This window comes from Mytilus californianus, unplaced genomic scaffold (assembly GCF_021869535.1).
Source record: "Mytilus californianus isolate M0D057914Y unplaced genomic scaffold, xbMytCali1.0.p SCAF_7, whole genome shotgun sequence".
In the NCBI taxonomy this organism is placed as follows: Eukaryota; Metazoa; Mollusca; class Bivalvia; order Mytilida; family Mytilidae; genus Mytilus; species Mytilus californianus.
Window position 1 is genome coordinate 29,572,820 of NW_026262723.1, and position 14,303 is coordinate 29,587,122.

Here is a 14,303-nt window from a genome sequence, read left to right on the forward strand (position 1 = left end):
TATGGTCAAATGAAACGATCCTAGTTCTAAATTTAGCAGACATTGGTTTAAAGGCACCCCATATCTCTTAACTGTATAAAAGGGTATGATTTTTTTTATGTTTTGTTTTGTTTTGTTTAGATCTGTTTTGATTTTCGCGTTTTTGTGTTTGTTTTATTTTATTATGTTGTATTGTCAGTATAAAATTCAATAGCCGGCTTCCCACTTGACGGTTTTGACAAAACTACCTTGAAAACCGTCAAGTAAAATTGGGTTGTTTTTCAGAGGCAATGTGGTACCTAATTGTATTATGTCTCTTTACTTTAAAAATAAAATACAAAGAACATTTTATTTATAGTCTTTGAGGACAATAGTTATCGTCAACCTTACATAATTAGTCTTTGAGGACAATAGTTACCGCCAACCTTACATAGTACAATTTCCATCCGCATTTAACGAATTTGTTACAATCGTATTTTTTGTCCTTTCCATTCCGTCATTGGGTTCTTGTTTTACACAGTGATGCAAAACTTTCCTGCGATGGCTACTCGAGGACTGTCTTTGGTTGTCAGGCGAGTTTTTCTGCACCACAAGAAACTAGTGAAATCATCATCATTGCACAGAATTGTACAGGTATATCCTCAAATTTTACATTTTGCAACGCACACTATAAAGCTCCATTTAGGTCCCATTTTAGCCTTGATTCGTGATCCGGTCTATTTCCTCCATGCACTAAACTATGTGTAAGCAAAAGTTACGATAAAAGTTCAATTTTTTTATCGGTGACTTGATAAGTGTTGTGTATGCATCAGTAAATGTTGCATTTAGGCACCCTGCTAGTAGTTGTTGAATTGTCACAACTTGCAAAACAGTATTTGGGCATAGTTGAAGTTCTTGTCTTGTTATTTTTGAAGAGGTTAAATCCCTATCAGTATCAGTTGAAATACATAGAATAAACCTGTGTCCACCTAACATGAGTGAAAACGAATTCATTATTTTATTTTGATAGAATAAAGTTGTTTCTTATTACGAAACTAGTTATGTTTAATTGACCAGAAGTAATAAATATTTAGCACATTTCCTCATACCAGAGGGGCCTGATGGGGGGGGGGGGGTCTCATCACGATTCACGAGTTGACTTTTTTGTCAATCACGATTCACAGAAAATAAATTTCCATGATCACGGATCACGAAAATATAAAAAAAAATAAATCTGTAGAAAAACGGATCACGATAGTGAAATTGCGCCGATCACGAAGAACGAAAATAACCCATCAGGCCCCTCATACCAGGCTGGACTGTTATTTTGTTTTCTCTTAAAGTTCATTCATTCAGTGTTACATGCTATATATGTATGTAAGTGAAGTGGACTGAAAATAATTGTACTTCAGGGTACACAAGCAGGTTTTGGCAAATTTCTACAATCTAATTTTAGCTTGTATACATCATGTAAATAGCACGATTGAACTAAAAAATTATCTCCCTATGACGTTTTTCAAATGAAACACACATGTTTAAGTTTCTCAGACTGGCCAACCTTCACTATTTATGGGGGATTTCCCCCATGAGAGGTGTTGACCTGAATTTTTAAGTTCTTTATTACATAAACTAAACACCTCAAAACAGGCATTCAAATGAGTAAAAATGGTACAATGTATATAAGCACATACATACCCATTCAGACTATATAGTAGTAGAATAAAAAAACTTCTGACAATATAAGAGGAGCATTATTGGCAGGTTACGGTTTTTATATAAATATTTGGAAGTGCTGTATGAAACTTTTTCAGGCATTATAAAGAATCATAGATTGATACATCGATGACTGATTTTTTCTGTGTAATTTTTTATATCTTTTATCATGATTTACATGTATTGGGGTTATCATGGTTATTTTTCACAGTAGAGGTTAAAAAGATAATTGCATTAAAAATATTCTGCAGTGCTTCCTTTTCCATGTTATGTAATGCATTTCCAAATAACAAGAAACAGAAATTTCATTGAACATTACCAAGGTAGAATATTTTTAAGCCTGATTGAGCACCAGAGCCTCAGCATATACATGTAAAACCCAATTGAGCTATATAAGCTAGAATTTGCTGAACCTATTAAAAATAGAATAACAATCTTGAACTTTATCCAAATAAATTTGTTGTTTTACATTCTTTGATGACAGTTTCATGAATTCTCCATAATTTGTTTGGAATATTCAACATAAAACATGGATATACAATGTATACGTACACAAATTTTCAACCATGGTTAAGCCAAAATAAAAAAAGTGCTTGTGTTAATGGTCACCCTTCCAATTACCATCACATCCTTTCTAAAAGCCACTGGACATTAAGCAGGGGATAGTCAAGAAAGCAAAAGTTTCAAGACATCTTATTTTGTTCAGATGCATATTTTTTTGTTAGTACACCAAAAAACTACAGATTCAGCTTTGTATTGCAGAAAATCAGCACCCAGTTGTACTTTACCACAGTCGTAAAAATGGTCCCTTTCAAGATAAAGATTGCCACCTTTATTGAACTTTTTCTCACCAAATTGTTTTTGTTGTTGCCATGGGCAAACCGTTGTACACAGTCTTTGCACTCAACCACAGGTTCACCAGTCCAGGCTTGTAAAAATGCTGTTGGTTCTCTAAAAATCATCTCTACCTGTAGGCTTATAGAATCTACAAATGTGTTTAAACTTTGTGCTATTTCCAAAATCTTTTTTCCTGTGTGAGATTATCATGTACATCATGTATAATTTATATATAGCTATATTCCTCTATTGCCACCATTATAAATAAAACTTGAAACAGCAGGACATTGAATTTTTATCTGTACATTAACAGTTATCTACCCTGAAACTAGTTTGCAATAATCCATTAAACCTGGATTGCTTTCTTAGACTTTCATGAATATTTTTATGCCCCACCTAGGGGCATTATGTTTTTCGGTCTGTGCGTCCGTTTGTTTGTTCCCTTCGTCTGTCCCACTTCAGGTTAAAGTTTTTGGTCAAGGTAGTTTTTGATGAAGTTGAATTCAAATCAATTTGAAACTTAATACACTTAGTACACATGTTCCCTATGATATGATCTTTCTATCTAATTTAATGCCAAATTAGAGTTTTGACCCCAATTTACGGTCCACTGAACATAGAAAATGATAGTGCTAGTGGAGCGTCTGTGTACTATGGACACATTCTTATTAGTTATGCTTTGTTCCAAGAAAAAATCTTGATTAAGAATTCGACAATTTTCCAGATTTGTAGTCTGTTCTTGAGTTTTTGGACTTTAGTCACTCAAGTTTACAGTGTTTACTTTCATGACTTTAACAGATCTTAATACATATCTTACATAACATTTGGTTTATGAGGACAAGGTCCTTTTCAGTTGTGCAGATTTTTAGATTTATTAATGTTTTAGAGTAGCATAGGTTTATTCATTAAATTTTACAGGTCGAAGCATGTGTAAAAGTTTTAAATCATGAGGCCCAAAAAAGGGAACGTGTTTCACTGGTTCGTTTAGGGTTTTTCTTGACCAACCCTTATTTTGAGCCCTAAAGCAGGACCTAGGTGAAAATACAATATTTTCAGAATTTTTACCCCCAAAAAATATCAACTTCATACAACCCCTTATTATTTTGAGGTACATGTAAGAATCCCTTAACTTTCAAATTTATTTTTTTTGCCCAGTATGAACAAAAGACAGATTTTTCCTTAGCTATCAATGTGACAAATATACAATAGAACCAGATTATGGAAATACATGTATCTTTACAAAATACATATTTGTCAACTTGGGATCTGTTTATGTTATATATCTAATGGGAGCCTCCTAACATTTGAAAAAAAATGTCTTTTTAACAACCAGTTAATAATATCCTTGAGTATAGGGGGAGCATACCATACAGCCAACCTGTATTGTTTTTTAAAACTTGATGGATACATTTACTTTCTGTTTTATACTTGAAAAGCCTATCAGAAAGCTTAACCCAACGCATTTCGTTTTTCACAAATCTATCATTGTCATCAAGGGGACAAATACCTTGTAAAATTTCAGTCCCAAAAACATAACTGGCTGAATTTTGGTCTTTAAAAGTAGCACATACTACAATCTATGGATTATTTTCTTTAGTCTGATCAGTTTACCAGTAGTTGTCATATTTAAACCTCATTGAACAGTCCAGTGCATAACCATGCAGAGTTATAATATTACAGAAAATATCATGCATTTGTTATAAAATAAATGGAAGAAATATGATTCTTGTCTGCCTGGTTTTTTTGTCAAACTGTAATAATAACACATGCCAATACATGTAATATTTATTTACTTAAAGTAAAAAAAAAAAATGTAATCTTTAATAACGCTTTAAGTTTTAAGATAAATTTGTGTGAAAATGTTTTTAAATGATCTATGGTCAACTAAAAAAATTATGCAAGATTGGCATAAACAATGAATACATTGTAATAATTAATTTCTCCAACATTTAATACTGTAAATTCAGAAATTTTTGCAATGTTTTTATTATGGCGAAAATTATGACCAGATACATGTAGTTGTCACAATTAATAAATATGCATTTAGCCTTCTTTTGTATACAGCATTTCCAAAAATATAAATAATTAAACTACAAGCATTCCTTTCTTGTGCTTTATATCACAACTGTCAATGATTGTGGTCCTGTTACACATCTGTTGAATTTAAAAAAAATTATTTAAGGGTTGGTTAGTAGGTCATACATGTATCATTCACTTTGCAGAAAAAAAATATATATCCTTATTTCTGCCTCTTTCTACATTATTTCATTATACAATCATGACAATGTTACTTGTTGTGTGTCATGTAAAAAATGACAAATTATTGTCAAAGCATTATTTATACAATAAAGAATGCACCAGTAACATGATATGTTGTTTAAGCTAATTACTGGTAATTCAATTTCATTAATACATGTAACTGTATTCATTTAAGTATTGATTGTAAATATATTTTAAATATAATTTAATAATTGAAGTATTGAACTGGAAAAAGTAAAGTTGAGTATTAAATTTATTATGAAAAACTATGTGAAATATGAACATGTAGGTCCTACAATGAATTTTCCTCTAATTTTCTTCAGAGGGAGGTCTCCCTCTTTTAAGGTTTTTATATTTGACAATATACTGTTGTGCTTTAACACCACTATCCCAGGTTAGGGGAGGGTTGGCCTTCCTAAGTAAGGAGGCTGTAGTTCAGTGCTTGTCTTTGGTTCATGTCTGTCATATTTGTTTTTCGTAAATTGTTTTGTTATAATTTGGTCAATTGTAAGTTTTCATGGTTTGGCCTTGTTTCTTAGATACTATAAATGTATTTATAAATTATAAACAATAGGTCAACTACATTGTATATTGGTGTGTGTGTAATGATTGTAAGTTATATATGTCCCAGGGGTTCAAATTAGTGGGGGTCCGAGGTCCTTGACCTTCCACTGTTGCAATCAGACTTTAGTTTTGGTTACTAGGTACCTTCAATTTGTTTGATTTGAAAGTAAATAAAAATTAATTTTGCCGACCTTTTTAACCATCAGTACCGTCATTTCACAGCCATATTATTATTGAAATTGAGATAATAAAATGTTTCATCCCAAACCTTGCCAACGAGTGATAAAAGTTATTTTTAACTTTGTATTTCTTGGAAACACAAGGTTATAAATAGTTGCGAGAAGTCACGTGACAAATCATTTAGACATTTTCGAACAAAATGAGTCTGTTTTGCTTTGGTGATATGTCTTCCCAAGAGAAAGCCTGAGACGTCTTTAACGTCTTCCTTGGGAACAAAACAAAAGAAATTAAACGAAGAGCTCACTAAAGACCAAAACAACGATCGTGAACGGGATCAGAAATTTAAGCCCCACTGAAAAATTGATCGACCGTGGCTAGATTTTGATGAATCAACTGGTCTAATGTTGTGTACATATTACCATAAGTTCCCCACCAATTCAGAAAAAGAAAGTGCACTTGTAGGGGGAACACAAAATCTTAAAATAGAACCAATAAAAAAAACAATGTGACACCCCAGCATTTATAATTTAATTATGAGTGAGTCCATGAAAGTGACCCAAATTTTAAGTCTAAAGATTTGTTGTCAGACACTTAACTTGGACAATGTATTCTCAAGCAGCAATGTAAGCCTGATCAGTTAAATAGGTATAAGGTTCTCATCAACACTGCATACAGTGTTGCAAAAAAGGGAAACCCTTCAGTGACTATGAAATATGACAAGGACAAAAGATACAAGGCAAATAAACTTTTACATCAATAACAGATTATGGTATAATATGTCAATGATTGAGACAACACACACACCAACAGTGACACCCTCCCCAATACCAAAAATTATAATATACAAGACAATTACATTTATTATCCTACACGTTATACTACAGTGACACCGACAGTTTGGTGCTATATGGTTACATGCAGATCAAATATGATGAAACAAGCTAACCTAACACCAGAAGCACATACATTTTGTATCTTAATGAGTTATGAAATAATTCATTTAAAAGTAGGACCTGGGATTTTGGTTTTGGACCTTTCAGTTCGGAGTGTCAACGGTCCTGGACCTTCCATGGCCAGTACCAAATGTTAATTTGAACCTCTGTGTCCTAGAAGGTTTCAACTGACCTCGGTACTTTCTGTACAAAATCATCTTTTAAGACGTAACATAAATTCGATCATAATCAGTAAAGAAGGCTTGACATTTCATTATTTGCACTCATGTGATTATTTACTGATTTTATGTGTTGTCTATTGAAGTCCACCTGTTCGGTTGTTGAATAAACAGCTACTTTATTAAGTGCTCATAAGGAAGCTGTATACATGTATTTCTTAACTGTTCGGTTGACTTGTTTGCTATTTTAATGCTTTAAATTAAAATGCTTTGCAAGCAAATGGCTGTTATATATTGTAGATAGACTTTTGTCAAGTATCAAGTATTTTTGTTCTGGAAAATGCATTTTGAAATATATACAGTGCATATGATCAACATGTTTATACTTCACATGATTGTTGCCAGCTTTGAGAAGCCTGTAAAATATTCTCTTTAAGTAATTGTTCATATAATAAGAATAGGTTGACCTTTTCTATATTTGCCAAACTTTTTTTGCACCTATTTCATTAGCCATTGCACTATATCCTGTTTCTACAACACCATCATCTTAGTAGTATCTTACTCACCTTGTAGTTAGTGTTTTATATCCCTGACTGGTTCAAATTTGACAAATGTGGTGTTGTTAAGCTCTCATTGTATTTTATCCAACATACATCTCTATTTGTGAATTTTTGTTCAGAATAACAAAATGCAACCCACAATTGAAACAGTAACTGCTGCAATTCCAGAAAATTGCCCATTTTTAAAGGGTTTGTAATGCTTAATCTTTGTTTTTATGGTTTAAAGTTGGGAAAAAAACTTTTGTTTGTCATTTCATCTTTTTTTCTTTTTGACTTGCATTAAACAAATATAAATGTTGTGAACCAAACTTGGAATATCTAGTATTGAGGGGCCACAGAGGAAATTGTACTTTGGGTCAAAATTATAATGGTCCTATTCAGCCCTGTGGAGAACACAAAAAGAAACATCTACTTATCCCAAAGCTCCTGAATATAGATTATTTTTTTATTGCAAATACCTGCAAATGACTCATGGTCTAGATGATACTGAAATAAGCAAATTTGATGCAGACATGGAATTCATTCGAAAGACTTTTCTTTTAAATGAAATAGAAAATCATAAATTTTTCTTATGGCATTCCCCCCAACATCGATTCAAAATTTAAAAACTTTGAAATATCAGGCATTTTGTCAGGGGAGATAACTCAATAAAATTATTTTCTGCAAGGAATAGACAGTAAATTTTTTTTTTTGTTATGATCACCATTTAGCAAGAAAAGAAGTATAGCGACACAAATACTGCATATGTTTTTATGTTAGCTTTGTATATATTTTTCAAGAGTTTTGCGATGGGTATATTTTCATATCATTTAAAGTTACCATTGAATAAATATCACCAGAATATACAACTGCACACGCATGGTCACCTTGTTTACCTTACATAACTTCTTAATTGAACTGTGAACTTGTTAAACAACTACAGAAAACCAATTAAGAATATAAGGACAAAAGGTAATGAATAATGCCACAAGCCAAAACCCTTTATTGTGTAACTAACGACTTAATCGCATAATACCATCAATCTAGCAGACCACTGATCTGATAATTAAATAATCTTTGTTTATTTTGTTACATATTGTTTAACAAATGAAGACCAACTTAATTAACATTTAAATATTTTAAGTCGGTTATCAAGGTTTTGATATTTTCGAAAATACAACAAAAATACAATACAAACAAATTCATTGGCAATACCAAATTCTATAAAGATAAGTATTTGCGAAAAAAAAGTATACAGTAATTCTTGTTATTTTCTGAAAGCACATTTTGCACAACTTGTAGATTTGAAGAAAAAAAGTGCATACTCATACTTTTTATTATATTTTTGAAAATAGCATGTGTGTATCTAAACCTCAAAATTGTAGTTGATTCACTCTGAAAAATATCTTTATGTGAAACCATACAGAAGATTACACACACCACTCTTTTAGAAATTAATGAGGCAAATCCCCAATCACCTCCAATCATCTTTTTGCCCAAGGATTCTCTCAACATCAGTAAAAGTTTTTTGCTATATGTAGATTGATTTGTGCAAAGTGTAAATGAACATTATGTACAATATACCTTTTTCAATGAGGGTCTATTGGGGATATATATGTGTAGCTGTTGGATAAAAAAATGGGAGTAGATATCCATCAGCAAAGACATATATATTTATATATATATATAAAATGTCCCAAGTCAGGAGCCTCTGGCCTTTGTTAGTCTTGTATGTTTTTTAATTTTAGTTCATTTACATGTTTTGGAGTTTAGTATGACGTCCATTTTCACTGAACTAGTACACAATTTTATTCAGGGGCCAGCTGAGGACCACCTCCAGGTGCGGGATTTTCTCGCTGCATAGAAGACCCATTGGTGGCCTTTCGGCTGTTGTCTACTCTTTGGTCGGGTTGTTGTCTTTTTGACATATTCCCCATTTCCATTCTCAATTTTATGTCTCTGTTATAAGTCTGTGGCTTGCAGCAGAATTTTAATATAATACCATACATGTATTTCCAAAACATTTTATCAAGATGACTCTTTTGACTAGACAGGACTTGTATCTCAAAGGCATTATACATATATATATATATTGATAACATTTATTTATCATATCTTGAGTTTAAATTTTACAGCATGCCTTTTATTTTTTATTTACCTTACTATTTAACAGTGACCTATGTGTAGGAGTATATATATATACATAAGGACATACTTCAATACACATTTGAAATAAACGTATGTCTATAAAACACGTCACAACAAAACTTCAAATAGTGATGTAATTTTAAACATATATATCATTGATCTCTTAATGCATGAACAATAATTTAAATTAGGACGGAATTTAAACTTAAATAAATTGTACTTGGGTTTACTGTTTACAAATTCTTAATTTCTATCATGTTGGTGAATAAGTGAAATAAAAAAAAAATGGATTCCTTGAAATTGAGACATTAGCATGTTAATCTGTAAATTGAAAATAAGACATTAAAAGGTGTGGAAGTAAAGTTTTATAGTTCTCTTTTCTTTCCGTGGAAAGAACAAATTTACACATTTAAATATTTTTAAAAATGAAAAAAAATTGAAACGAAAAAACTGAAGAGACTTTTGAATACTTTTTTGATACATTATTGAAATATACCTTTGAATTTGATATGATGTTGCATACACTCCAATTAGAACAAATTTTTAAGAGACAATTTCTATTGCTGTGTTGTTACATTAGCATTAATGAATTAAAGTTTCAAGCAAAATATGAACATGAAGTAATGAATGGCAAGCGAATACAGCTGCCAAGACTGATGGTGTTGTCAACAATATAAAAGTTTATGATAAGGTCAGTTTAAGGGGAACCATTAATGGTACAATGTTAATCAGTGATACTTGATATGCATTTGTACAAACAGTGTCACATGTCACTTCCATGGACATAATCTGACCCTGCCCCCTCAGTCATGGTATACTGACTTTGAAACTTTTGCATAGTTAGCTAGTTAAAGTTTGTGATAAGGTCAGTTTAAGGAGAATTACTTATGATGAGTTAATGGTATTTGGTTTGCAGAATTCTATATGCATTGGCACATTTCACATGGAGATGATTTTTTCCCTGCCCACTCAGTCAAGGTCTATTGACTTTAAAACAATTTTAATAAGCAATAGTTTAAATGTTATCAAAGTTTCTGATTAGGTCAGTAACTGACCCTGCAAGACCCTCTTGGGTAGTCAAGATCGTTTAAAAAAAAACTTGTCATTAGGTTAGTATAAGGGGAACCACTTTTTGTTAGTGAATGATTTTTGGTATGCAGCTGTACTTCATTGGGATGTCTCATGTCTATAGAAATTATTTGGAACCCCCCCTTCTCTATTTGTCTATTCACGTTGAAACTTAAGCAAATTTAATATGTTTAATTTTTGATTAGATCAGTTTAAGGGGAACAAAGCCATATAATATTTGGTATGTAGTTGTATAAGCATTGGCATATCTAATTGTAATGGAGAGTATTTGACCCTACCCTTTTAGTCATAGCCTATTGACTTTAGCATAGTTTACTTTGTTTAAGTTTTGTGATAAGATCAGTTTATTTCCTTGTCTAGCTTGATATTCTTGTGATATAGTCAGTATTGAAAACAAAAACGCTATATTTATATGTATTGAACACTTGAGAAGTTTTGACTTAGCCTGGAATCCTGTAGTTCGGACCCCAGGCTAGTTTTGACCAGGGTGGTAAATACCAGTAGATGGGTTGGGGATACTTTTGGTGTCCAACCACGACAACTGTACATGGTTGTCAATCTCCTATCTGACCTCCAATCTTCTTGTTGCTCAAGGAATCTCCTCAACATCAGTGAAAGTTATTTCTAGTTTCATTATCTTGTGCAAAGTCAATGAAGTGTAAATAAAACTTGTACAATATACTTTTTGGAATGGAGGGTCTGTTGGGGATATAACTGTTGAATAAAAAGATATTATGGTTAATGCAAAGTGATAAATTTCAGTAATTCAGGAAGGGGGGCTCTCAGCAATTTGATCTTATTTATGGTAGAACATGATAAATGCAGGATATCCAATTACATTCAATGACATTTTTGGGTAAATATATATGTATATATGAATAGATGTTAGAGGTCATATGCACTGTGACCATGTGTAAATATTGGTATAGATAAATGTATGTTAGACAATACCATGTGGTGTATGTTTACAAACAAATCAATATATCATGTCTGTTTCTATCATTAAATTATCAATGGAATGCTAATACAGCTAAACTTATCAAATAATGAGAACGCATCATTTTATAGCTCACCATATAAAATGACTTTAGGTATCTTAATTGAATTAGATAAACAGATATATATTAAATTTTAGTTATATGAGGACATGGCCATTAAGTTTGCAGAATTCTTTTTTATATGATTATTTCTTTGAATGATATCTATAGCTGTGGATTCATTTATTTTTCGTGGATGGAGAAAAAAATAGTGTGTCATTTTTCGTGGATACTTAAGCTTGATTTCAGGGTTTTGACAAAGTCTGCATACATTTCAAGTCTGTAGGAAATTAGCACTCCATTGGACACTTTAAATTGGTGGTTCATGTATACACACAGGAAATACTGCACATTCAAACCCAATAATGCTATCAAAATTAGAAATGGTATCTTTTACTTTTGCAAGAGTTTTCATGTTGCAAATTTCAGTAATTTTTATTGATTTTGTTAGTAAAGGTTGACCCACAAATTTTTTGTTCAACAAAATATATATATCATACATGTACAACATGTACAATGTATCGGCTTGTGTGCATAATTTGTTAACACTTCCAAACCAAGTAACCACAAAAATACTATTTCTTTAATCCTTGTGTATGAACAAGGATTTGTATAGTCTTACTATACAAATCCCTGGTATAAAAGTGTGATTTTATCAGTTCTTGAACTGAAAATAGTTAATATTTCTTGATAAAGTTTCATTAATGAAGAACATTTATATATGTAATTGGCTAAGGTAGTAAAGAGATTTAAAAATATATTTGTTTACTTTGATGTAATTGTCCAATTAGATTTTATTTAAATTTCAGAATTACAAAAAACGATATTGAAAAATTAGAAATTTTGGCGTGCATCAATAATTGGCATTGTTGAAGAATTGAAAGAAATGAGAGATTATTTTTTATGATTAAGGAAATGCTAGCGCTGCATAAAAATATTATGCTATCAAAAATTTGAAATGTGATTGAGTTTTAAGTTTTGCAAAACTCCCCATCGCTTTTTAGCGAAACTATCCAATCACAACTTTTCTCGATAATAAAAATATTGCAAAAACGTCTCAATTTTTCAAAATACCATTAAGAAAGATAACAGCTTAAGGGCGACAAAAAGTTCATTCATACAGTAACACTACTGATAATCTTTATATAAATATTTTTATACTGTAACCATTTGTATACCTGTTCATTTGAAAAGGATGGTCGAGAGTACTTGGTGACCATACATTGAATATAGTTTAAGATGCCTTATAACTACATGTGGTAATGAGTTTTGACAAAGTCTGATGATAAATTGATACTCTGGCTTAAGGATGTTTGCTCCTCTTGTTTTTGAATTTTTGCCAGATATTTGGAATCCTCTGGTTTTATCCATGTAGTACCATTAAAAAATTTGCTCGCTAACCCCTACTTTTCTTTTCATAATTTTATAACATATAGTTTAAAAAGCCATCTTTGAAAATCCTATAAAATCCTTGTTATTTTTTCATTGTTTTTGAGAGAAAAAAGGTGTCACTGTTAAATGTATGAAAAATCTAGAGAGAATCATTTCCCGCCAAATTTTCAATGGCTTATATCTCAAAAACAAGCACACGGACCCTTAATTTTTTTCTTATTTTTCAGTTCCTTTATTTACATAATTTCAATTTATAACAGTCTTTTAAAAAGCTTGTTATTTTGAAACAGAGAAGCGAACATCCTTAATATTTTTTTTGTAACTGTTTATATAGATACTGATGCATGAATATCACAACCAACATACATGTATATAGTACATGTAGCAAGTCCTTTTTCTGCTATTGTTATGTCATTATGAAAATAAGGAGATGTGGTATGTTTACTAATGAGGCAAGTAGCAAAAAGCGTTCGCTTACAATAAAAAAAAAAGGCACAATTTTATTTTGACCGCCAGTAGAAACCCTGGACAACTATCCACCAGAGACAGTAAGCAGAGGAGGATTAAGTTAAAACAATGATAGGTCATCATATAGGCTGAACAATGAATAAATCTCATCCACTATAGCATGTTTAGTAAGCTTTAAAAGGCCCCGACATGAACCTGTTATTTCTGAAACAAAAGACATTGATTAGTCTAGAACTATTGCAGACATGCTATATTTTTCACTTTCTGTTTTGATATAGGTGAGATATAAGTAATCTTGACAAGGTATAATCTCGCTCTAAGATTGATCTAGTATAAAGGTATTTTCTGCACTGATAAGAAAGCTTATTGTTTCACCTTTAATCAAGAAAATCTGTAGTTGAATTATTAATTATCTTGATGTCCGACATAAGTGTTACGTTAATTATTACTTCATAAAGCTTTGATCAAGTATGATAAGTTACAAGTTTATAAATTAATGATGATCTTTTCATGCTTCTGAAGTGTTATATATATAACAGATGTGCTATTAACTTCATTATTTAACTGGCATACTTTAATGAGAGAAATTGGTATTAGCTGTCAGCAGCTGGAACAATAGCCATCTGCAAAATAGGCACAAGGTAGAAAGAAAAAAAACTGAAAGCTCATTCTTAACTTAAATACTAACAATAACTGGACTAACATTTGTTTAAACAGTATCAGTGTAAAATCTAGAGAGGAACAGGTACAATTAGAGGTTGAATGAGGACAGAAAACAAATACATGTATACCATGTCAAAATTTCTTTGTTAATGTTAAAGTAAAAAAGTGAGAAAAAAAATGTAAACAAACTAGTTTTCATTAACGATTTATTTTTCACGAGTTGAAAAACAAGGGGAAAATAAATTGTCATGAATATGTGAAACTTGAATCTTCACCTATGATGTACACGAATCAAGAAAATCAAGAAAAATAGATCTACGTGTTTTCGGCCAGAAAGGGCTAAAT

The 14,303-nt window shown here is 31.4% G+C and overlaps 1 protein-coding gene across 1 annotated transcript in view; it reads left to right on the top strand.

The window, feature by feature from the left end:
• The first annotated feature begins 357 nt into the window (after positions 1-357).
• Positions 358-14,303, top strand: part of LOC127708003 (calcium uniporter protein, mitochondrial-like) — a 61,780-nt gene continuing 47,834 nt past the window's right edge. Inside the window, exon 1 of the mRNA XM_052212791.1 lies at positions 358-612. Coding sequence (XP_052068751.1) covers positions 502-612 — 111 coding nt within the window. The 5' untranslated portion in view covers positions 358-501. The remainder of the gene's footprint in view (positions 613-14,303) is intronic.